This window comes from Cnephaeus nilssonii (genome assembly GCF_951640355.1).
Source record: "Cnephaeus nilssonii genome assembly, chromosome: 18".
Taxonomy (NCBI): domain Eukaryota; kingdom Metazoa; phylum Chordata; class Mammalia; order Chiroptera; family Vespertilionidae; genus Cnephaeus; species Cnephaeus nilssonii.
In genome coordinates, this window is record NC_137089.1 from 21,124,088 (window position 1) to 21,150,716 (window position 26,629).

The window sequence follows — 26,629 nt, forward strand, 5'->3', positions numbered from 1 at the left end:
AAAAAAAATTTTATTGTTGCCTCCCATATGCACTCTGACAGGTGACTGAACCTGCAACCTGGGCATGTGCCCTGACAGGGAACTGAACCAGTGACCTTTTGGTGCATGGATGACACTCAAACAACTGAGCCATACCAACAGGGCTATATTAATTTCTTACACCACTACTTAAAACAGGGGTCCTCAAACTTTTTAAACAGGGGGCCAGTTCACTGTCCCTCAGACCGTTGGAGGGCCGGACTATAGTTTAAAAAAAACTATGAACAAATTCCTATGCACACTGCATATACCTTATTTTGAAGTAAAAAAACAAAACGGCAAAAACACCCGCATGTGGCCTGCAGGCCGTAGTTTGAGGATGCCTGACTTAAAATATGAGCATCTATGAATATAACTTGCATAAAGGCTGTTTTTTTTTTCCTTTTCTTTGTTGTTCCTAGACAAGAGTGATGCTTAACTTGCTTTCTCTTTCCAGCATCTCTAAATACAATGCATGCATGTGTTCATATGCAAACTGATAGTGCTTGTTAAACTTATTTACATATCAAGAGTTTCTTAAAATTTTTTCACTGGAAGAATTTAATTTGGATTTGTTTTCTCCTTAAAATTCATTGCAATTCATTTTCTATATGCATTTCAGACAATGAAAAATCATGCATTATTGCCACACAGAATTCTTCTTCTGTGAATTGCAGATGTAATTGGGGAGCATAAGTTCTAAACTTGTTTTAATCAAATGTATAATTTTCAGACAAAAAAATGAAAAAAATTCCTTAACTTGACATTGTACTGTTATTCTTCGTTCCTTAAATAGTTACTGAGGGTTTAATCTTCTAAGTTTATTTACTCATTCAAAATTATGTAAACAATAATATCCAGGGATATACCAGGTACTATATTAGGTCAAGAAGAAGGTTTCTGTTCTCATGTAATATGTAGTCTAGAAGAGAAACAAACATACAGATTGATATGCATACTGATATGTAGTCTGTAGTGTGATACAACTTTGTGTGATGACCTGGGGTGGCAAAAATGAGGCAATAATACATTTTACAGGGGTAGTAAGATAATGTCGGGGAAGATTTCATGGAATAGGTTATCCTTGATCTGAGTGGAAGTGGTTCTAAACATAATCAAAATGCACAAAGAAAAATTCCAGGCAGAGGGAACTGCTTGAAGGAAAGTAGAATGAGTAAACTGGATTAACATGGTAAGGAGAACCAGTATAGCTCATATATTATTCTAACACATTCAGGCTTTATCATTCAGGCAGTGGAGGTCCTTATGAAGAGAACAGACCATTTGGTCAACAGTATGGGGAATGGATTATAGCCCTGGGTTCTTAGAGGGAGGAAAACCTAGAGATTATTGTGTTGTGTCAACAGGAAATGGAGAGAGTTTGAATTTACCCTGGAGAGAGGGGAAACTGAAAGCAAAAGTTAAAGAGCACGGGGACAAGTTGGATGTGGAGGAAAAAAGGGAGGGAGAGATTGCCCAGCCCAGTGGCTCAGTGGTTGCATGTCAACCTCTGAACCAGGAGGTCTTGGTTCAATTCCTGGTCCCGGCATAGGCCTGGGTTGTGGGCTCAATCCCTGATCCTGCAGGAGGCAGTCTATCAATGATTCTCTCTCATCACTGATGTTTCCATCTCTCTCTCCCTCTCCCTTCTTCTCTGAAATCAATCAAGATATATTAAAAAGAGAGAGAGAGAAGACATGAAGAGGAGTGACTTTGGATATGTTGATTAGCTTATTTTTGAAGATTGCATAGTGGGCCAAGATAGTTATTGGTTTATAATAAGATTTTAAAAGCATATATATTACCTTTGATTACTTTTTTAAACTCAACTGGTAAAATAATACTATTATTATTGGTGTTGTGTCAAAAAATGTTTGTATAGAGTAAATATATTGTTATTAATTTTATAAGGCAAGAGAAAAGAGTCCATTAGGCAGTAGGAACATTTTTATATTTCCTAGTGAACTACTTCAGTGAAGAGAACCAAATTGTAGTCGTAAATATAGTGAGAGGAAGGCAACATCTAATAATATTTCTCATATCCAAATATTTGAATGTATGTTTTTGGACCCTGTGAAAGCTCAATAAATACTGTTAATTTAATAACAAGACCGTAGGGGTAATAATAATAAATTAGTTATCCTTGAAATAAACTTATGAAAAGTAGTAGTTGTAGAAAACAAGAACAAAATATAATTCATCTAATAGAATTTAATTACTCTGCATACATATAAAAAGCTCCACATATGGAGGGGATTCAAGCAATAAAAATAGTTAATAGGATTTGTTAATTGCTTACTCTACTAAGCACTTTATTTGCACTTCCCAGTGAAGTAAACCTATGTTTCTATAGGAGAATTTGAAGATAGGAGCAGCTAAGCTAGTCAAGATCACAAAGTTGGAAGATTCAAACAGTTCTGTCTGGCTCATCACCCCTACTTGATATTTCCATTGAGAGATGAGTAAGATACAAACTACAAAATCAAGAAACTTTATTTTCACAAGAAAGATAGGAACTGCATATAGTATGCTACAAAATAGGTGTTAAAGAAGAACAGACAGTATTTATAGGTTTAAATTAGAGAGAAATTCTTTCTTATGAAAAATCAGACAATAAGGTAGCATTTGGGCTGCGCTTTCAAGGAGGAGTAGAATTCTGATGGGCCGAGAAGGGGAAGAGCAGATTCAGGGGAAAGAAGAAAATTTCATTGAAGAATATAATTAATTTTCCTGCTAGAAGAAAGAAAAGGCAAGAGCAACTTAATTTGCTTAGTCCAACAGGTATCTTTATTATCCCTCCCAACTTTGTAACAGCCATGGGGACATTTTCTCTGTAATGAGTTGATTAAATACTTAATTTTTAAAACATATTTTTATTGATTCAAAGAGGAAGAGAGAGGGAGATAGAAACATCAATGATGAGAGAGAACCATTGATTGACTACCTCCTGCATGCCCCCCACTGGGGATCAAGCCTGCAATTTAGGCAGGTATCCTGACCAGGAATTGAACTGTGACCTCCTGGTTCATAGGCCTACGCTCAACCACTGAGCCACACCGGCCGGGCTAAATACTTAATATTTAACTTCATTTTAAACCATAGGTATCAGGGATGTTTAAAACGGGTGTTTATTAAGAGTTTAAAATGCAATATTTTTTTTTATTTAAAATAGTCACAGGTTAAGCATAAGCTTCATAAAGCCCTCTACTGGACAAGAGAAGAAGGGGTAGGAAAAGGGAGCAGATAGCTTCTGTGTTCATTTTCCTGCATTAATTTAGTGTGAGCCTGACTCTCTAATATTTCTAATGGAAGAATAAGAAAGCAAATAAGGTGCACATCATTTCTTAAATATTAGGGTCATTTCCATGATATGAGGGGCCCGTATTGATCCAAATGTTATAGTAAGCAAACTTTTTAAAGTGTGTAAAAACACATTTAAAGATGTAAGTTTATACTCTAAACTTTCATGAGAAATGTGTTAGGTAAAATATTGGTTAAAACAACAACAACTACAAAACCCCCACAGTTACTTTATGGGAACTAAATTCTACATTAAGCAAATCTAGTAATTTATGTAGAATCATTAATTCACATTTCATTGTGTACATAAAATAAAAATTATTACCAGGTGAAGACCATAGTAATTTCCTCCCACTTACACTGTTCCAAATCAATATTATTTAACTTTTTCAAATTGTAATATGCAATTTTTCATTTTAATAAAGAAGTTTTTTTATCAGGTTGGAATAGGGGTGGGTGTGGGTTACCAGGTTTCTCTTAGTAAATATTAAAAAACTTCAGAAATCATTAAGAACAATTTCCAAGGCTCAACTCCACAAATATAATCATAATAAAGCTTAGAATTTATCAGAAAGAATTACTGGCATGATAGGTTGATCCTGCCCTTACTCTAAGCTTTGGTCTTCATGAGCAGAGAAATGGCCCCTATTTCTTCCTCACATGCAAACACTGTGAAGGAGCCTCAGGAAAATAAAAGGGGGGGGGGGGATATTTTGTTTTCTTAGACTTCCTATCCTTTGAGGAACAAGCAACATATATAATCTCAATGCCCTCACATTTCCCTAGCTCCTCCCATCAAGTGTGTAATGGCTTTCATCAATATGAGACTCCTTGCTGTTTGAATCCAAGTTGTTGCTGATTTCACCATTTCTTTCCATCTTACTGATAATAATAATAATAAAACAATTGTTTAATATCATCTGATTAAATAGTGAGTAAAGTCTCTAGTTCTGAGTGCCATTGCATCAGCTGAGTATCATTTTCTGATTCTCATCCCTTAGCTAATCTCAGGTGGCTGAAGGGAGTGTACTCCAGGCCCTGGAAGGCTATTGACTGTCTTCTCTGTGGCCAATGTGTGAAATGTCACAATTACAAATCAGAGAAGCCTCATGCCTTCCTCCTCAGATTGCATTAAAATTCACCACGCTAAGTACTCAGTAATGCTATTCATACACCTAATTCTTGGAAAATGTGCCACTATAGATGAGTTTTTCAGATGTCAGAGGATTTACTATAGATTGAAAGTTCTTTGCAAATTAAGATAAACAACATCAACATGCTAACAATTTAAAACGTTTTAGGTTGATCCTGCCCTTACTCTAAGTTTAGGACTTCATGAGCAGAGAGAAGTTAAGAGCTAAGGCTTCATAGAGAGAGAATCACTGAGAAATGCCAATTTTATTGCAGATAACCCTTGACTTTACATCTATGAATACAAATGTCAGGACCACATACATGCCAAAAGGAACTCCTTCTGGTTGCTTAATACCTTTTCCAAGACTCCTTATATGGAGCATGAGGAGTATTTACATTCTATGAAATACAACAAATTAATCCCAGAAAGTGAATATTGAGTTTTGCCACTTTAATGTGCTAGTCACTTATTGTCTTCTTTATATTAATAGCAAAAATATATAGACAAAATTATCTTCAGAAAAGAGAAGTTCAATTTTGAATGGGCATACACACACACACACACACACACACACACACACACACAGAGACGCATTCAGAAATTTCAAAATAATACAATCACAGCAAAATAGCTATGTATTGATAGTGCCAGATGTATATTTTGTTTCAAGGCATGATTTTTAATAGACTATTGGCTTTGAAGACAGCTTTCCATTAAAACTAGATAGAAATCATTGATACTAGTGTGGTGCATGTTGTTGGTAACAACACATGTTGAGTTTTTTATACTGCCATTATGGATTCTAGTTAATAAAATTAAATTCAAATGTGCCTTCTTGAGTCTATTGGATAACCAGGCAGCATACATAATAGATAATTTGTCAGCATAAAACATAAAAAATTCTAATTTCCCTTTAGTGACAAAAATCTAAGCATCTAAAATAAAGCACCTTAAATTAAAATATTACATTTTAAACATATGATAGATGCATATAAATTCTAGTACAGGCACTTGGGTATTTGCTGGGAGTAGAGAAGAGTAGAATAAATAGATCAATTAAGTGATAAATGCTATGTGATGTGCTAAGAGCTATAAAAATTATGAATAAGTTTGATGGGCACACTCTAAAAGGTATAACCAATTTTTCCCATGGGATTAAGAAAAGCCTACAGAGAAAGTGAAACTTAATCATGTCTTGAAGGCATGAAGCACAATCTGCTAAAACAATCATATGATATCATTGGATTTCCTAAGAAATATCTTATCTCATTATGTTCCTTATGGTCTTAAGAGGCATACTAATCAGGTATAACAGCTATATAAACATTGGGATTTTTATTTTAAGAGAACTAAGGCCTGCATGAATGTGAATAAGAAACTATTCCATTCCACTTCCCTCGTCTTTAACACATCAGTTCCTCAGGACCAGTAAATGGGTTGAAGATTCCTTGAAGACACTATCCTTTGTACCATTCACCCTGTATTGTAGCTGTACATTCTCTGTTTCATAACTTATTAGGTTGTAAGTAAGAAATAATACAAATTTAGGGGCATGATAGCAGTATGGAATGACACACCAGAAGATTATATACCATAGGATCAGCTGGAGAGCCGTGACTAGTCCCTCTTGACTTTTCCATAGCAGCAGTACTGATTCTAAAGCAGATGAGTTAGGAGCAGAGTTTTGGATCAGTATTCTTTTGAAAACATTTATAAAAGAAAGAGTGACTAACATATTGTGATCCTGCAGTACATATTTTTAGACATTCCCAACTACAAACACTGAAGAAAATTTAATCTGTACATCAAAGTCCATGCATTCTAAACTGACTGAAATACAGTGATCTCTCTATACATGCTTTGAGTGTTTTTCTAGCATATTGTTACCTAAAGGTGATTAATTTTTCTGTTATCTGTGTTTACTATGCTCTTTCTTTCCTTGCTTCTATTTTCTCCACTACTGTTAATATTGTGATAAAGGTTTTTGGTTCTATTTTGTTACTTTCCCACAGAGGAGGACATCCTGGACTGTGAGAGGGGACAGGCCGGGTTGTGCCCCCCCAACCCTCGCCCCCGTGCATGAATTTTGTGCACCGGGCCTCTAGTTCTGTTATATAAATTCTGTTAGATAAATCTGAACATGAAAATATTTATTTGAAATAATTATCAGCATTGTTTTCACTGGAAGGCATCATCAACTTATTATCTTTGGAATTAAGGAAAGAAAATTCATTCTTTGCTTATTTAATTTTAGGAGCAGATATTTCTATGAAAAATGGCTATTGTCCTTCTTTGAACTACCATTGAAATGGTAATGTTTGGGAACATCATGTTCACTAACTAGAGGTGCACTATAACACAGTAATTATAAGGGAGTCGAGAGTTGGGATACCTGGGTTTTCATCTAGGCTCTGGCATCAAGCAAGCTAATCCCCTGTATATTTATCTAGAAAATGAGGAGACAGTATCAAATTCCATATTCTCATGAGGATTAAAGAAGTTCGCACATGAAGTGAATTTGAAACAGAGCCATGTATCTTGTTTGTTCCTATTTTAGAGATATGGAAATATATGACATCAACACACAAAGCTTGACAATGCTTGTGTTACATCTATTGTTCTCATCCCACTACACAGCATTCCTATGCTATAAGATAAGTAAACTATAGGCATTTATTGAATTCTTGAAATAAGAATATTGTTCGGATGAGTTATGTCCTTGCCAAGTGGTCAAACAGTCCCTCAGTATCAGTGCAATGGCTGACAAAGCCACAAAGCCATTCCTACAGCTGACAGACTGGCTTGCACTCTTCCATAGGTTTTACTGGTGAGGTGATAGCAAGCCAGTTGATTACTCACATAGTCAGGAAACACAAGATCAGCATAATGCCATCTCCCTGTATCCCTTTTCCTACAGGGTGACACCAAACCAAAGAGGTCAGGTGACAGATGGCATGGGTTTTAGGTCACTATGCCACTGAGGAGCTCACTCTAAACTTACAGGCAGGAAGTGTCAGAAGCTTATGCAAAAGCTGGCAAATGTACCCTGAGAGGGAGCAGCAGAAAGTCTTGTGAGCTCAACAGAAACTAGGGAGATGGGTGAGAAAGAGCCTGGTGGCAGCACTTCAGCAGGCTGCTTATCAATCCCTTATTCCAGAAGGAGCCACAGCACATTCCACTAAGAATCGGGTCAGACGACAGACAGACAAGCCTCACACACGTGACCCACATGGAAATGCGCAAGATCGTCAGGGCACTCACTACACAACAAAGCTGTTTCCTTACAGGCATATTTTCCTTGAAAGATTTAAGAGTAATACAGTGTAAAATCTTCACAATAAAATAATATAGAATCACATTAATGTATATGAATTTGATCTTCCATGTTCCAGCACAAGGATAAAATAATATTGTGTTTGTTTATTTTTCATCTTTATGTAAAATATTAACATCTATGCTATAAAGGAAGCCAGCTGATTTCCTTTGTTTCACATGAAAAAATTACTACTTATCTAAACATGCATACTTCAGTCCCAGGCCATCGTTGAACCAGAGTAGGGAAGAGCATGAATTAGGGCTTAAAGCACAAGTACAGTCTTTTGGAATGTGAGGTAGATTATGTGTAAATATGCCTAAGAGAAAACAACTTGAAATAGCTAAGAGTATTTGGGCTCATTAGTAAAGCAGGCAGGAGTTTCAAATCTGTAATTACTTTACTGAATAGGGTCTCTCTTCTGTTATTTAAAAGATCACATTTCACATTGATGCTTTAAGGTCAAAAACTCAAAATTTCAGATTATGTTAAATGAATTCCATGGCCAGGAAACATGCAGGTAACCTGCCCTTTCTCTGTCTTTTTTATGAGTCAACTCCTAGGCCTAGTACACTGTCCAGTTGATTTCAATGATTGTGATTTGTACTCTCTATCCAGATGTACACAGGGCATTCCTTTCTTTCCCCAACCTTCAGAGTAAAATAAATGATGCGTGCACCAGGAATTCACCAAGAAACTTAACTATGTATATGTGTTTACCAGGCTTTTTCTGGGCCTTCAACTCAATGTAGGTGTAGAGAGAACTTAACTTTCCTTCAGCATACATGCTTGCAGCTGCTGGTGGGGTTGACCAGGACCACTCCATTGTGTATTTCTTTGCATCCACGTATTTATATATAGGAGCAAGAAAAATTCCTGAGAAAAGAGGTAATGAAACCTGACACCCACCAGCCCTCTATTTTAACTCTGCCTTTGAGGCTGACACCTAAAAATGGGCCTCATGCACAGGAATGATCCTGGTGGAGGCTAGAGTCCAGGGAGAAAAAATCTGAACAAGACTCGCCATGCGCCATTGCAACGCATGGATGTACCTGGAGAGTATTGTGCTAAGCAACATAAGCCAGTCAGAGAAAGATAGGTATCACATGATCTCACTCACATGTGGAATCTAATGAATAAAATAACATGATGAACAAAATATATCTAGAGACATAGAAGCATGGAACAGACTGTGGAACCTCAGAGGGAAGGCAGGGGAGGGTGGGTGAGTGGGAAGAGAGCAACCAAAGAACTTGTATGCATATATGCATAACCCATGGTCACTGACAATAAGGAGGTAAAGGCCTAGGGCAGGAGTGGGGGTGGGCTAGAAGAGGTCAATGGGGGAAATGGGGGACATATGTAATACTTTCAACAATAAAGATTTTAAAAAAAGACTTACCATGCGGTCAGGAGGAAATAGGGTTGTAGAACAGAGGCTTGAGGGGAGTGCTGAATCGGGGCACTGCCTAGTGCTTCAGCCACTTGGAGCTTGGGGTTCATCTTGGATAAATTATTACTCATGTATCTGGAGTGCCTTATTACTACAGAACTCTAAGACTTAGGGTTCAACCAGATTACCTATAAATGCTTCTGGCTGAGTCTTACACAAAGGTAAGCACTATCTTCCCTCTCCAGAGAGAAGATTCAGCAAAAAGAAATGGTGTAGCTATGTTTTTCAGATGTTGGCTTTGACTTTTTTCCCCTCTAAGCACTTTAATGAAGGTGCAGTTCTGAGCGAACTTCATTTACAGCAAATTTTTCATTGTCACCTATATGAAAATACTAGGAAACAGAGTAAAACATATTCTCTTATGTTGCAATGTGTTCTTCCATACAATTTTCTCTCAGTATAACTTTATACCTATTTCAATCACAAGTTATTAAGGCCAGAGTACTAGTGACTTGTTAAAGACAACATTGCTAGTAAGCAGTAAGTCAGGACTTAACTCCAGATCCTCTGACTTTCTAAAGTCATTCTACCATGCCAATTATTTAAAATGAAGTGATTAAATAGAAGTAACTCGGGAAAGTAGTCAATGCATTCATTAGGGATGATAAGAAAGGGAAGAACAACCTCCTAACAGAGTTAAGACTACTGAGGAAAGTGTGCTGGGTTTAAAAAAAACACAAAGCAGTACAAAGACACTTTTTCCTACCTAATATCCTGGCATATAATAAGACTCAGAATAGGAAAGGAAGGTTGGTGAAACAGAGGATTTTCACATCGTGAAGAAATTTCCTAGGATACTCCCATTTCTTATAGCTCTTAAGTTAACTCAAATTGAGAAATAGCAATTAGGAACAGAAATAGAAATAGAATGCAGAATAGAAATGTAAGTATTAAGCCCTAGTCAAGACAGAAGGCTTATATTTGAAGGATTGGCATTATGTCTTTGAAAAAGGAGGAAATGCAATGTTTCTGCTATCCTAATATCAGCAGGAAGCATCCCAAACCAGATTTACCAATGGGGTGCAAATTCCAGGGACCCTCATGTGATGGGTTCCTTCCAAGGCTCTGTACCTAATTTTATATCCATAGCTTTCCATTATTCTTCTTAGAAAAGGCTCCACAATTCTTTGGGTTTTAGTTACTACAAAACCTAAATCCATCTCCAAAAGCTATTAGTCCAATGTGGACCATCACGGAGTATAGACACAGATGATTGGGATTGGCAACAAAGAACAAGGATCATAAAGAAAGTTGGGGACTCAAGCCAGAACAACGGCAATAACTACAGTCACTACTTGCTAAAGGTTTTTTGTTTTTGTTTTTTTAAACATATTTCACTGACTTTTTACAGAGAGGAAGGGAGAGGGATAGAGAGCCAGAAACATCGATGAGAGAGAAACATCAATCAGCCGCCTCTTGCACACCTCCCACTGGGGATGTGCCCACAACCAAGGCACATGCCCTTGACTGGAATCGAACCCGGGACCCTTCAGTCTGCAGGCTAATGCTCCATCCACTGAGCAAAACTGGCCAGGACTTGCTAAAGGTTTTTAATCAGTATCCTAGAAGGGAGAGTCAATACTGAAGTGTTCTGTAATTACACCTGCATATATTACAGATATACTCATGGTTAAGTCAAGCTTACAACCAGCTCTTCTGGGCCTCATTCCTTTCCAATCTATGATTTGAATCTCTATTTTGGTTTGGATAATCTTTACATAAAAAAAAATCAGACTGAGAGCTATGATTTCTGATCCTTCATTTATCAAAGACATGGTACTTGATTTTATCTCCCTGTGCCTCAGCTTCTGAATTCATAAAATGAAGACTATAATACTAGTGCCCACACAGGACTGCTCTGAGGATGACATACATGTAAAATCTGAGACCAGTGCTTGGTGTGTTATTAAGTGCTCAGCACTGATAGTGTTCATTTCATCGCTTTCTCTGCAGTCTTCTCAGGCAGTGGTTCTTTTCCCTCCCGCGCTCCACTTCCTACTCTGCCTGGAGATGGAGCAGGACTGCTTATTACTCATTGTTGCTTATTCCTTCCCTCATTCTAGGCTTCAAACACCTTACCAGACCGTACTTCTCTTGTTGCAGTCATTGCAACCTTCCACTCCCGCCCCCATATTTCTTGGCTAAATGTACACTCCAGGCTCATTGTTACTCTCAAACATAACCACTGTCCTATTTCTTGGTGCTTTCAAAATTTCAAAATCCACTCACTCCCCCACTCTTTTATGACTATTCACCTCTTCCTTTCTCTTCTCAAAAATGCAATGTGTCCTCCTCAGTCCTCTTAGCTAGTGATCTTGCCTCCTACTTCACAGAGAAAGAGAACATCTTACAAGTTTCTACTAGGACAGCACCACGTTCTCCCACCTACTGTGCCTGTGTCCACGTTCTCTGCTTTCCTCCTGGGATCCACGGCTTTTGGTGATCATGTGTGTACTTAAGGAATGTACACTGTATAGCCCTTCCACTTGCACATTCGTCTTGCTTATGCAATGACATCACTCTATTGATTTGTCATCAATTTCTCCTCCTCATTGGATCATTTTCATTAGCATACAAATGTGTATTTTTCTGCTATCTCTTTTTTTTAAATACCTTCAATCATGTGATCAAACAGCATCCATAATAGTGAGACATCTAAATGTTTATATAACATTTAATGATACACAAGCATCACCCACGAAGGACTATGGTTAAAAAAAAGTTTAATCAAGAGCTAATCAAGTCTTTAGACCTAACTTGCTGTTTATATGACAAATAGCCAGGGGGTTATGAGTGGAGGAGTGATGTAATTTAATAAGTTAAATGACCCATCAAAGAAACAATTGGAAAAATCCAGAATATGTAATATTTTACACGAAAACTGTCCTAGTCTCTTCAAAAAGTAATGTTATGAGGGTAAAAAAACTAACAAATCAAAATCAAATATCAGCCTGAAACTTGATTTGGATCCTAATTTGCCGAAATCAACTATAAAAGACTTTTGGGGGTTAGGGAAATTTAAGTATGAACTGGATGTTAATTTTTTCCAGGTGTAGTAATAGCATTACAATTATGCATTATGTTTAGCAATAAATATTACAATATTCTGGGATGAAATATCTGATGTATGCAATGTACTTTCAAATGTTATAGAAGAAATATAAAAACGAATATGAAAAACTTCAACAATAGTTAAACCATGATGGTACCTATATCAACATCCTATTCTTTTATGCCGGAAGCATATTTTAAAAAATTTATCATAACAAGTTGGCCCAACATTTTCCTCCAGCTACCATTTCACTACACAGATATTTTCAGCAAAACGCCTCAAAAGAACTGTCTGAATTTACTCTGTAATTCTCCTCCCTTTTCCTCAAACCTTCACCCTATCATTCACTGAAAATGCATTTGCCAACTTCACCAACATTGCTATGTATATCCACACTCCTCATTTTACTTACCCTTTCAGCAGCCTTTTGGGCAGGGATCACTTATTTCTCCTCCAAACTCATTCTTCACTTAGCCTCTAAGACAGGAGTCTCTGTTTTTCTCCTACATTCCAGGATCTTCCTTCCCAGTCTCCTTTTCTGGTTCTCTTTTATCACCCAGATTTCTAAACACTGGCGAGGCCCAGGGCTTGGCGTCTTCTCAGTATATGCTTACTTCTACGCTTATCTCATCCAAATTCATGGTTCTCAGTAGCATCAATATGCTGAAAACCTATAAATGTCTCTCAGCCTGGACCTCTCCCATGATTTCAGACTGTGCATTTGGTTGGAATCCCCTCATCACCACCCCACCACCACCACCCCCATGTCCGTAGCCCGGAGACCAGACCGTAACACAGGAGCAGCGAGGACTTCTGCTTTTGTTCTCTATGCGGTATACTCAAGAGGAGGCTGGTTCTTGGAATGGTCTGAGGTCTGGCTATGATATAAAAGCAACGGAAGAGCATAAATAAGTGGAGTTCTGTGAATTCTGATTGGGAAGTCAAGAATATGCCTCTGAATTGAAAATGTTTCACTAAATTGATTCCAGGAACTGGGACCTTACTAGGCTGTTGCATGTAACTCGAACAAATTAAGGAGTTGACAACCAAACATTCTGAAGATCTCCAGCAGAAATATTCTTCTGCTCTTAAAACTGCCTCCTCCTCTCCAATTTTAGCACTCTGCTGCATGAGCTTATATGTAGGATACTAGAGCTCCTTCCCAATAGATTTCCCTAGCTTCAGTAAAGCAAACTAATTAGAGAAACCCAAATCATTATCCACATAAGATCTGAAAGATCTTATAAAATGCAACTTTGACCATATTACTCCTTTGCTTAAACATCTCAATGGGTATTGGTTACTCCTTAACATAGCAGAGAAGAGTCTCCAGCATTCAAACTCCATCTGCCTCTTATTTCATTCCCCTCTTATCCCATTGCACCAAGCCATGGTGAATGTCGTGTTTGCAGCTTCAGGATTCTCAAAGGCAGATTAAGCCCTCTAATTTGGTTTTCATATAAAAGAATGAATTTAAGCTCATTCATGCTGAATTAGTTAGACATCTGTATTGCTGAGAAGATTGAATGGGTTAATACCTGTAGATAACTCAGCACATTGCCTCACCATAGTAGGAACTCAATAATAAACTTAAATATTTTTAAAATTGTATCTCCATTTTACAGATGGGAGTTGGAAGGGTTAAATATCTTGTCCAACTTGCCACAAGAACTAGGTTGTAAAAGCATGGTTTGAACCTAGGGTGTCTTTTTCCCAAGCCCAGAAATATGAAATATTGCAGAGTTGTTACATATTAATATATCAATTCTAATAAACCACTTACAAAGCCTTCTGAAAAACACAGAAAAAGATGTGAAATAAGAACTATTTATCATTTTAGGAAATGTGGCCTTCATGAATTGATTAAAAAGCAGAAAGAAGAAAGTGTTAGCTACACATTGACTACACCTATAATTGAACTGGGATTCAAAAAGGAGCAGACCCAAAACAGATTTGTAAACACATTAGTTTTACCTACTTGACTGATGTTACATTCTTTGCCTAAAATGCCTTCCCCACCTTTTCTATTTACAAATGCAGCTCATTTTTACAAATATGTCATTTTTGAGAAGATGATCCCCACCCTTTCAGAAAACCATTGTTACCCCTCTTTGCTGCATTATGGGTTTGATTTATCATTTCCATCACATGATATCATAATTAGTCTTAGGTATTTACCCTTATAGCAGAGTGGGAGATCCTTGATGAGAGGGTATGTTTATATATTTAATAGAGGCCCGGTGCACAGATTCATGCGTTGGTGGGGTCCCTCAGCCTGGCCTGTGCCCTCTCGCAATCTGGGACCCCTTGGGGAGGGATGTCAGACTGCCGGTTTCGGCCCAGGCCTGTGGGAATAGGGATGTAGTAGTGCGCTAAGCGACAGGAAGCCAGGGAAGAGCCCAAGCCTGGGCGGGAGCCATGCAGCTCCTGCTCATCCCGGCCCACGGTGCCTGTCGCTGCCGCGGAGGTGGGAGGCAGCTGTGCTTGCCAGCATGAGCCCAGCACCTGGTGACCCGGTCGCTTAGGGTTTTATATATAGAGATCATTGCCATCCAACTCAGCACTTACAATCAAAAGAGGATGTTTCAGGGGAGGGTATTAGGAAAAAAAAAATATATATATATATATTAAAAAAGAAAACAAGACATGATAGAATCAATGATAATATCTGTGAAACTGTACCTGAGACAAAAACCTAGAATGGTGTGTTAATGTTTTCCAAGGTCACAAGAAAACATGGCCTGCAAGGACCATCACTGTCACATTACTCTCTTTACCAGTGGATCTCAACCTTTTGTCTTCACCCCACACACCTGAGGGTATTTGTCATTAGCATCACAGCTGACTATTGCAGTGGTCTTGTTTCCTGGGAAGAGTGCTGGGGGTTGAGAGTGGGTAGAAGAGAAGACCATCTTAGCAGAACAGGGGAGGGTTTGCAGTTTTAAAAAAATCACTAGTTATTATTTGTCCTCTTTTAAAAGGAAGAAGGCAAGATGCCTTTTCAACCAACTACCACAGAGTAAATAGAGCATGAACATGTATGAGATAAATAAAGGAATTTGGCACAAGATGGCATGTGAAGCCTAGACTATACATAATCAGAGGCGTTTTTTTCTACAAATTTTCCAAGAAGAAAAGATATAACCTGGTTTTTCTTTTTCAGATGTGAAACAATGATAAGGTGGTGAAGTGCTCATACGTTATTTTACAGTAAAAGATACCAAATGGTTTTAAACACCATGAGTGAACGAGTGGGATATTACCTTACATTATCAGAAGAACAGAACAACCTGGCGGGGAGAACACAAAGTTTTCCAGAACAAAAGCCAGGATTGCTTTTAGAAAACAGCGATCAGATTCAGTTGATAGTCCTATTTACATGATAGAAAAAGGTTAATATTTTATGTCTGCAGTATTCTGTAGCCAAGCATAATAAAATATCAACTGGGCCCCAGCTGGTTTTGCTCAGTGGATAGAGCATCAGCCTGTGGACTGAAGGGTCCCAGATTCGATTCCAGTCAAGAGCACATGCCTGGGGTTGTGGGCTAAATCCCTGGTAAGGGGCATGCAGGAGGGAGCTAATCAATAATTCTCTCTCATCATTGATGTTTCTATCTCTCTTTCCCTCTCCCCTCCTCTCTGAAATCAATAATATCTATAATAATAAAAGCGTAATATGCTAATTAGACTGGACGTCCTTCTGGATAAAGCGGGGGCTGCGAGGGAAGCCCGGGTCCTGGGTGCCTGCTGGTGGCCTGAGGGAAGCCCAGGTCCCGGGTGCCAGAGGGAAGCCAGTGCTGGCAGCCGGGGGAAGAAAGGCCTACTCTTGCACGAATTTCGTGTATTGGGCCTCTAGTGTGTGTGTGTGTGTGTGTGTGTGTGTGTGTGTGTGTGTGTATTTATATATAAAATAAAATAAAAATATCAACTGGATATCAACTGGTATGAATTCAAAAGGTATAGTAAAATGCATGAAATAAAACTACCATCACCATCTGAAACACAGTGTTTGTAGACTGATTAAAACTAGTGAAAAGAAAAATGTGACCTCCACATTGAGCATACCAATAATTGAACTGGGATTCAAAGAGAGCTACAAAGAGAATGCTTATGTACAATGCAGAGATATTGAAAACTGACTTATAGACAGAAATTCAGTTTGTGGGAGGGTTAATAATCTTCTAGCTCCTTAAAAAAAAAACACACACACACACACACAGACGACACACACACACACACACACACACACACACACACACACACACGAAGGGCAATATTTGAATTTTGCAAATATCTTCCTAAAGCTTTGTTCATTTTTCTCTGTGTCTTCTCAGTAATTTACTTTGACATTTTTTATGATTACCAAGGCCATTGTTTATTTAAATAAACATACTCTTTCATACCTGACCCATATGTCCCTTCTTGATTCTGGAATTAATTTATGGCACTTATTTTATGACATTATATTATTCCCATGGTAACTGTCTTGGTATAATAAACAAAGGAGGATGACTTCAGCTGCTTTGTCCTGCAGTGAAGGAGCTGGCTTTCAAATTGGTAAGCTTGAACTGAGGAGAAAACAGCTAAAACAGAAATAATGATGAAAAAATGAAATTTATTTATGACATAACCCTGACTAGACGCTGAATGCACTTACTAGGCAGAATAATCAGTCCTTCCTACTCTGCTGGACACACCATAACCCAACTCCCATTAGTGCCACTGAACTTAAGGCTGATTGGTTCCTTAGTACAATGCACTGTTACTAATTGATACTTCTAGTCTATTCCAATGTTCTTTCATCTGTTTTCAAAGCCCTAGGTACATTTAAATATATCTAAGCTAAGTGCATTACCAGATGACAAACAACAAAACCATTTATTACAAATCAGCTTCTGTACTAATGACATGCACAATATTTGCTATTATTTTCAATATTATGAGACTGAAGTGGATATATATATATATATATATATATATATATATATATATATGATACAAAAACAAATAGACACATGAACTGTATAAAAACATGGAATTGGAAGTAGTAATTTTAAAACCTTTTTTGCCTAATGTGACAATGACCTTTCTTCCCAGTTTAAAAAGGCTTTTAGGTGCTGTGGGTCTATTGCAACTTCAATTAAATCTTACCCTCTCCTGAGACTAATTCAGTTACAAGTAGTAATAACATTTAATTATCTCCTCCAGTTAACTACACTGCCAAATGATAGTATTTCCAGAGCCACAGATGTCACTGTTGTAAACAAGAACCCGTTCAGGATCAGACGAGACCGTGCGCGTTCAGGTGGAAGAGGGCATGGAGGGGATAGATGGTGTTGGAAAAATAAAGTAAAAAAAAAAGAACCAGTTTGGGGATATGTACAGAATATCAGATCCATCATGGCATATTAATGCTTTTTTTCTTTATGGCTCATATTTGCATACAGCAAACATTTGCTTCACATCTAACCTACTTCAAATACAAATTTCTTTAATATATTCTCCTAGGGAAAATTACTTAACCTTCCTGTGCCTTGGTGTCCTTAGTCCAACCTCATAAGAGCATGCTAGGTAAATAGTAAACACAGAGCGACTATTAGCTTTTATTATTACCTCAGGTAAAATATTCCTCTTCTGGCACTGATATGTACTAGGGACCAGTCACCTTCAAATGAAGTAAGGATATATTAGGCTAAAAACCAAAATTAGTTTTTCTAATGACAAAGTTGATGAGTTGCATGATTTATAGGTTATGACATTTAGTTTTCTTTGAAACACTACTTACAGGTCTAATCATTTCCCTTTCTTTCCGGCAGGTTTTCCAATGAGCCTAGGTTAAGTGTATTAGATGCAGGTGAAAGAAGAGTATACTGTAGGTATTCCTGACCTTGGGCATATTCTCCACAAGATCAGGAAGAGGTTCATTCAGATTGTAGAGAAAGCAAGTTTCTTTGGTTCTTTTGTGATTCTTTCTGGTGTGAGACCTTCACTGTTGCAACTGTTTCAAGGACATGATCCTGAAGCATAGATTCAATAAATGTTCCACTTTTTGCCCCTGTTCTGCAACTCAACTCTCTAAGGCAGTTAATGCCCCTTTTATAATCCCAAAACTAACTCTGTTCCAATTAGCAGGCAAATTTTGGCTTGCAACAAGATTTATAGTCAGAAAACATATATGGGGCATAAAGTGTTTTTAGGATTCTACTATTTTGTCATCATAAAATTTTAAAAAATGTTCAAAGAAATTTAGGATTCTAATAAACACAGAGAATCATCTCAATGAAAGAATCCTTGTGAGTGAATCACTCTGGATAGCTCTACTCTGATTAACTTGGTTCAGGACGATCACATTAACTTCATTTCATACTGTCTTATGCTCAGAATGAGCACCTATGATATGCCAATGTTTATGGTAGACACACAGGAGGTGCAAAGATAACTAAGATAAAGCTGCAACCTACAAAAGAGCATGTATTCATTTGTCAGCTACAGTATAATAAAGTTTAGTAGCTTATCTACTAATGGACCACCTATATATATATATATAAAAGCCTAAGCAACCGAACCACCAAATGACCGAACGACCTGTCAACTGATCGCTATGACGTGCACTGACCACCAGGGGGCAGACACTCAATGCAGGAGCTGCCCCCTGGTCGTCAGTATGCTCCCACAGCGGGAGCGCGCTCAGTTGACCAATGGGTACCAGATGCAGGGCTCACAGCCTAGAGACCCCAGCAGAGCAGCAACAAGCCTACCAAGCAGCAACAGGCACAGTGGGGCTGGGATAAGCAGGAGCAGCAGGTAGCATTGGACTGCAGTTTTTGGCTCGATCCCCACAGACTATGCTGAGGGACCCCACCATTGCACAAATCCGTGCACCAGGCCTCTAGTTTAAATAATAAAAGGCTCTCCATAAATCCGTGTGTTTATAAATCCCAAATTAATGAAAAGAGTCATAGTCTTTGCTGCAGTTCCATTAAATAGGAAATGTACATTGGTTCTTTACTTTCTAGATACTCAGTTTCTATCAAGCACATTTTTTTCTTCCTTCATTTTTAAAATTTTTAATAAACTTTTCATTTTAGTTTTAGATTTACCAAAAAGTTTCAATGATAGTACAAAGAGTTACCATATATGCTGTATCTTGTTTCCCCTATTAACATTCATTTTTAAACATAATAATAAATAATGATCAGCATATATCATCTAAAAAGTCACAAAAGTGAGAATAATATGTAGATGTGCACTGTAGAGTTATCATTTTTTCATTTGATTTATGATTACAGTAAGATGTTGTTACTTGCCCAAGGTCAGATTAAAAAATTAATGACACATAAAATTAGATACAGAAGAAGATGTGTTAAATGGAGAATTCTAAGAATGAATGAATGAATATCTTTAAAATGACTTCAAAAGGTGTGGACTCCTGCCTAAAAAAAAAAAAAAATCAGTACTAATATTAACTTACTAATCTACTTTCCAAATTGTTCTTTTGTCAGATCCTTGCTTATATGCAACATGACCTGGCTTAGTTCCTGGCATATTTAGAAGCGGAGTGAAGACATGCAAGTTTTTTCTTGATTAGAAACATGACAATGAAAATGACAGTTTTGTTTTTTATTTATAATGTGACCTCCACAAAAGGAAATCAGGGACTTATTTCCTGACCCAAAAGAGAACAGTGTTTCTTATTTTCAAAGTAATCAGCTTTCATAAACTTGTTTTTTTTTCTTTGTGACATTTGGTTGCTACTCAAAATGGTGAAAGGATATCCATCTCCTTAGAAACCTGGCTCTCCAGGACAATCACTTACATATGAAATATCTTTACTAAAACAGGATTTTACCTGTTATTTCTATCTTTTCTAGAATGTAAAACCTAAGAATATTTTTTAATGTGAGACTTTTATCTTGATCACTAAGAAGTCAATGAGATTGTATGTGTACTTACAGTACTTAGCTGTTGATAGCACACTAAAATTTTCATCTCCTCCTCTCTTTCCTCTCCTGCTGGTTTGTGAAAATCATTTCTCACAGCTATCAGTCATTATGGCTCTCAGGAGAACTGACAATATGGTGGTGGAGAGAGTTACAGGTACAAGGAAAAGGGACAAAGGTTCGCTGAGCAAGTGTTATGGGTCAATGAGTGCACTGGGTGATTTACTAGTACATGTCTTCCATTGCTTAGAGCTATAGCTATCTTGCAACATGGATGCGCATATTCACTTTTTACATTTGAGAATACTTGGCAGGAAAGAGATCTGAACAACTTCCAAAAGGCCACACAGCTTAGGAAAGCCTGGAGGGTAAATATGAACTATGTGCTTGCAATGGAGGCCACTGCTTGGAGGGTAGAATCCCTGCTTCTGAGTGGATGGTATGCTCTCAATTTCCATCTTGATTTCTATCAAGATTCTTCTCCAAATTTCCCTGTACTTAAGTAACCCCAGATAAATGGGTCAAGGTTGAAGAAGTTTCCTCCAATTAAAATAGAGGACAGTATAAGCTCTCTGAAGCCATGTGTCAAGTATAATTAAGGCCAGATTTCCCTCTAACTTCCTGAAGCCTCCAGTCAGGGACAGAGGTGTGTTGCTGTGGACCAAGCACAGGCCTGAGACAAGGACAGTGTGACAGTCATGGCTCTTCCCCTAAGTTTGTGTTTAACCTTGAGTTTTTTACGGACATTGTATTTTCACTGATAGTTATGCTAAACCTACATTCACAGCATCAGTGGATTGTGGGGATGAGATACTACATGATATAATTCTTTATGAATTGTAAATACCATAACACAATATTATTATATTTTAATATTTGTTAAAATATCACCTTAAAACAAACACAAATGCAAAGGTTATTCAGGAAATTGCTTAAATAAAAATGTTACTTATTATTAAACTAACATTCAGAATTAAGATAATTTTCACTTAATTCTATCAACAGAAACTGAAAAGCACCCACTAATTTATAAACTAAACGTAGAATCAAAATTAAACATTCATAACAAAAAACAATGACCAAAAAGTAAGTTTCCAAGTTAGCTTTATCAGTTACCTGCCTTACTTTCAGTCACCTTCTTATATAACAATATAAAAATAAGTCATTTTATTTATTTATTTTTTAATATATTTTATTGATTTTTTACAGAGAGGAAGAGAGAGGGATAGAGAGTTAGAAACATCGATCAGCTGCCTCTTGCACACCCCCTACTGGGGATGTGCCCGCAACCAAGGTACATGCCCTTCACCGGAATCGAACCTGGGACCCTTGAGTCCGCAGGCCGACGCTCTATCCACTGAGCCAAACCGGTTTCGGCAAAATAAGTCATTTTAGTGTATTAGTTTTACATTTGACATAAAATTTAAAAACCTTATCTATGGTTAGTTTTGGGAATGTATCAATTATTTGCACATTTATGCCAGGAAAAAACCATCTAGATTCCAAACAACTAAAACAGAAGTAAACTTTTGGAATATAACCTACGTATAATATGGCCACTATAACAAGCTTTCTAAGAAGTTGGCAATGCTGAGAACTAATCAATGGTTTTTATGCAAGTATGGAATACAGAATTGGTATTATAGGTATATGAAATGAAACAAAAAATCTAAAAAGAAGTAAAACTGTTCAAATAAACTAGCATTTAGAAATCACTTATAACTTAAATGTATACCTATAGTAGAATTTACTAAGGTCCATAGACTTAATTGTAAATTTCATAAACTTCAAAAGCAAACATAGCTCATTTGAAATGGGGAAAATTTCCATAGAAATAATTTTGCTTTCTAAATTTGCCCCCAGGGTGGTTTTATTTCCTCTTTCCCATTAAAGATTTAGGAACCAAAAAACCTTCTCTCAAAAAAAAATTCTTTAATAAAATAGAACTCACTTAAAGTTACTTTTTTTTTGCAAACACAGATTTTCATAAATCCACTTATTAAAATTTATTGTAAACATAGACAAAACCTTCAAAATATACATGCAATGATTTCTTCTCAGCCTGCATAACAGCCTTATACTTGGAGAGAAAAACAACATTAACTTTTTATAGTTCTGTATGACTGAAGAGTCCTTCAAGATTCACCTTTCCCTAGACCTCTTGAGATAAAATCCTCTGGTGGGGAAAACGTTGGGTTTTGAAATTAGAAACATTATATACAAATCATATTTCTGCCATGTACAACCTTGATGCTCTTGGTTGGACAAGTTATTTAATTCTAAGGCTCAGGTTCTTCTGATGAAAAATGAGGGGGATAACAATAGCAGGATTGAAGTAAGGATTCAATGAGATGACTATAAATAAAAGAGCCTAGTAGAACTTCATAAATGTTAGTGTTTTGTGAAATGCAACCATATCCCTACTAGTGGTGCTTTTATAAACTACATTTATGGGTTGAATAGATAGCCAATTATACTGAAAATATTGAGTCATAATAACATCTAAGTTCTGAACCCTTCCTATGTTCCAAGGATTGTGCTGGGTATCTGACTGGCAGAACTAACCTCTTTTAATCCTCAGAACTAACTCATGACAATGACTAGGTGCTACTGTTGGAACCATTTTGCAGATGATTAAAATAAAGTTTAGAAAAGTGAAATAACTCAATATTAAATGACCAGGATGTACACCCAGACACTCTGCAGCCCTCACTTGGTCTATTCCCAAGGTTCGCATTAACTGGCCTTTAAAAATATTCACACCAAATTGGAAATGGGGGCAATACAGGTAAAGAAAGGAATTCCAAATCTGGCAACAGCAGGGGAACACACACACACACACACACACACACACACACACACACACACACCAACAAAACAAAACAAAACAACAAACTCAGAAGAACTGCACCCTACATAGCTTCTTGGAAAAAGGTTTTGAGAGAGTGGCTGGTCATCACCTCTCAGCTTTAAGCCTCTGAGGTCGCATATGTCATTTCTATAGAAGCCTGTGATTTTAAAAAGAAATGCCATGTGTTGTATGTCAACTTGTTTTTTACATAACCCATAGGGGTTGTAAAAACAATACCATTACTATAAAAGCTTTCAGAACCACATTAACCTGGAATATCATTTTTTGACTTGATTTGGAGATCTACAGGAATATATTGAATAAGGCACATGAGGTATTTTCTTCTTCATTCTCATTTTTCATCTGAGACTTCCATAGAAAAGGACAAGGTCCTGAACCATAGATCAACTTGCTTGATCTTATAGCATATTATAACTTATACAGATCCATAACCCACAATTAAATTTACTAATTATAAATTATATGCTTTTGAAAGTTTTAATAGTTTCATGAAATAATTGTAAAATGACCATTCGTACTTGTTCTATCATAAAATAAGTACTGATAATGGCTGAAAGGCTAATGACCTGAGGAAATTCCGGCCTCCTTATTTTGTAATTTAAATAGAAAATGAATTAAATCTTAATAAAAAAGTCCTTCATTTTCTTTATAGAAATTTCTTATTCTTTTTATCAATCAAAACATTAATTTCCAAAGGTTAAGGTGGTAGGTCCCAACTTTCAATACTTTAATTATTGCTATTCTTTATCTTACATCATGAAATGAGTTGCCATATTAACTAATCTAAATAATAGAATAAATTTATTGATGTTTACATTGAGTCAATCAATACACACCCTCATCACCCTTAAATTATCTTATTTATTGGATGTCATTTCCCATATATTCTTGTTTCACGGATGTTAATTCTATTGTAAAATATTGTCAAAACTTCACTCAGAAGTCATAGAAAATCACCTATCAACAGAAAACGAGAATGCAATTTTCTGTAAGGTTTCTAAATATGATGCTTTCTGTCTATCTATCTATCTATCTATCTATCTATCTATCTATCTATCTGTCACCTAGCTATTGATCTACCTTCTATCTATCTATTCATTCCTTATACCCACCATTTAAAAACAAATTTAAAAGCATGGTTGCTTGTATGGAGCAGTTGAGAAGTTAATTGAGGTACACCAGATTGCCACGTGGAAAAAAAATTGAAATAACTTATATGAAATAAATGAAGAAATTCAACAGATTATTAAAAAAAAAAACAAAGGGTGTATAACCATGCAACTCCATGAACAGTGACTACACATACAAGCAAATGAAAGCAGCTGACCACGTACCCACACACCTTGGCAGAGGTGCACTCCACACTCGGCGGCCACCACCAAGACAGATGATCTCTGATGTCCCTTCCAGTCGATAACCTGATGAGCAGGAGAAGGTCAGAGTGTCACCAACCCCAAAGTTGAACCCAATTCGGTTACCATATTGAGGAATTCCAGGATCTTCACAAGGTTCAAGGTTATATTCTGTAAATTAGGTGGAGAGGAGGACAAAGAAAATGATAGTCACTTTTTAGGAATATACTTATACTTTATAATCTGGATACTTTTAGGGCCTAGTAATACATTTAAAAAGTAACTATTGTCTAATTAAGGGAACATGCAAATGGCCCACATAATTTTCTTCTTTTATAAAAGATCTAATAACTTAATGAATACTTTTATTTGGGAAATTCAATATAGATGATAAAATGTCACCTTCTGAGTGATAAATTGAAAATGTAGCTATTTATCTCATTCTTTCTTCTGATTTAGAAACACATCCATTTTGTAGGGTTTTTTTTTTTTACTTATAAAACTAAGATAATTGATGCATATTTTCAAAAACACACACAAAACGTCTGGAATTAAATCATTTTGGAATGCATTTTACCTAATGGTTTTAATCTTATGTCTCTAGTATACAACAAATTTAATTAATTCATAATTTGGAAAACATCTGACTTCAGATGCAAGCATTTATGTAAGACTGAAGTGCCCTCACACTTTTCTCTTTTTTATATTACAGAAGCAATGAATAAACATCATGAAAATGAACAGCTAAACACTCTTCAGAGTATGAGAAAGTAGAGCTGATTGAACAACAATATGGTAATTTATATATCATCCTAAAAAGATGTAGCTTACCTAAAAATATGCCCAGAGCACAAACTGACTATGTAATTGCAATGGTGAACAAAGGAATTGTTTCAAGTTGATGACCATTATTGCATTGCTTAAAAAAATATTTGTACATACTTTCAATATTCTAGCCTAAATTGTCTATGCTCATTCACTACTCATTCTGGAATACCTAAATTATATATTACGACAAGTATTTCTATGAAAATATTAGAATAGTTGAAGAACAAGATTAGCTTTTATATGATTTTATATATACTGCTATTATTACAACTTTAATATTAGCAAGTTGGTATAAGATTTATCTATCATTTCTGCATTAAAAAATAACTACTTTTCCACAATTCCATTCAACTCAGCCATAGAAATTTAACTGACAAGAACAGTTTTTATTTACTTTAGTCTTATAGATTTTATTTTCTGTAATCCAAGTCATAAAGTTGCCTATAGATGAGGTTATTCTAAAATAAAGGGAGAAGCACATTGATTATTTCTTGAACTTCTAGTTCCAAAAGAATAAATTGCTTATCTGAATCTTGGCCTATAAACTTTTTCAAAACAAGTAAAACTAGACTATCACTGGCTTACCTCAAATTTTACTTTTAAAGTCTAATTGAAGCTTTAAAATATGCATTTGAATTTCCATTTTAAGTTCACTGGGCATTTTAGCTAGCTTTCCTCTCTTTTAGAATTCTACAGGTGTGTAAGTTAAAAAGAAAGTAACTAGCGGATTTTTTAGCAAATTAATTTATTTATTCAAAGTATCTCAAATATTCCTTAAAATTTGTTGACAGTTATTTACTACTTTTCCTTTTTATTTTTTTTATTTTGTCATACACAAATAATATTCATCCTTTTTAAAAAATGTGATTTTTTTTGTTGCCAAAATCGCATTTTTTATTTGACTATTTTCTTACCAGAGAATGTAATATTGAATCCCTCGTATGATATTGAAAAATCAGAAATGAAGCGCAACTGAGCCCTGAAATTCCCATAGAGGCCAGCATTGACGGTTGAAGGAAGCTCCGACCCAGTCAGGCGTGCCAGGGGTTGCGTGAAACTCCCGTTCTCTGTGACCAGTAAGTAGTCGTGATGGTCTTCCAAATGAAAGGTGTGGAAGTTGAACTGCACACCTGTGAAGAAAAAGAGGAAAATTAGATTTACAACATATGTCAGTAAAACCAGGGTTACCAAAACAGTCAATACGAGTTACCAAACTACCAACAAAAGAAAGAACCCTCTTCATAACTGATTTCTCCGAAAATGAGAGGCACTGCTATAAAATTTTCCAAATGTATAGTATAAAATTATCTTTTTTTTCCTACCAGCATCCTTATATGGGATATAGTGGATCATGTCTTAGAAGCTG

General features: G+C 36.5%; 1 protein-coding gene across 3 annotated transcripts in view; it reads right to left on the minus strand.

Annotated features, from left to right (window-relative positions):
* The window catches only part of CSMD3 (CUB and Sushi multiple domains 3), a gene marked incomplete at both ends in the record, with an annotated part of 911,147 nt that overhangs the window by 313,848 nt on the left and 570,670 nt on the right, over positions 1-26,629 (minus strand). For all 3 annotated transcript variants that reach the window (XM_079795927.1, XM_079795926.1, XM_079795925.1), the window contains 2 exons: positions 24,418-24,606; positions 26,178-26,393. In XM_079795927.1, the coding sequence (XP_079652053.1) occupies positions 24,418-24,606; positions 26,178-26,393 (405 nt within the window). The remainder of the gene's footprint in view (positions 1-24,417; positions 24,607-26,177; positions 26,394-26,629) is intronic.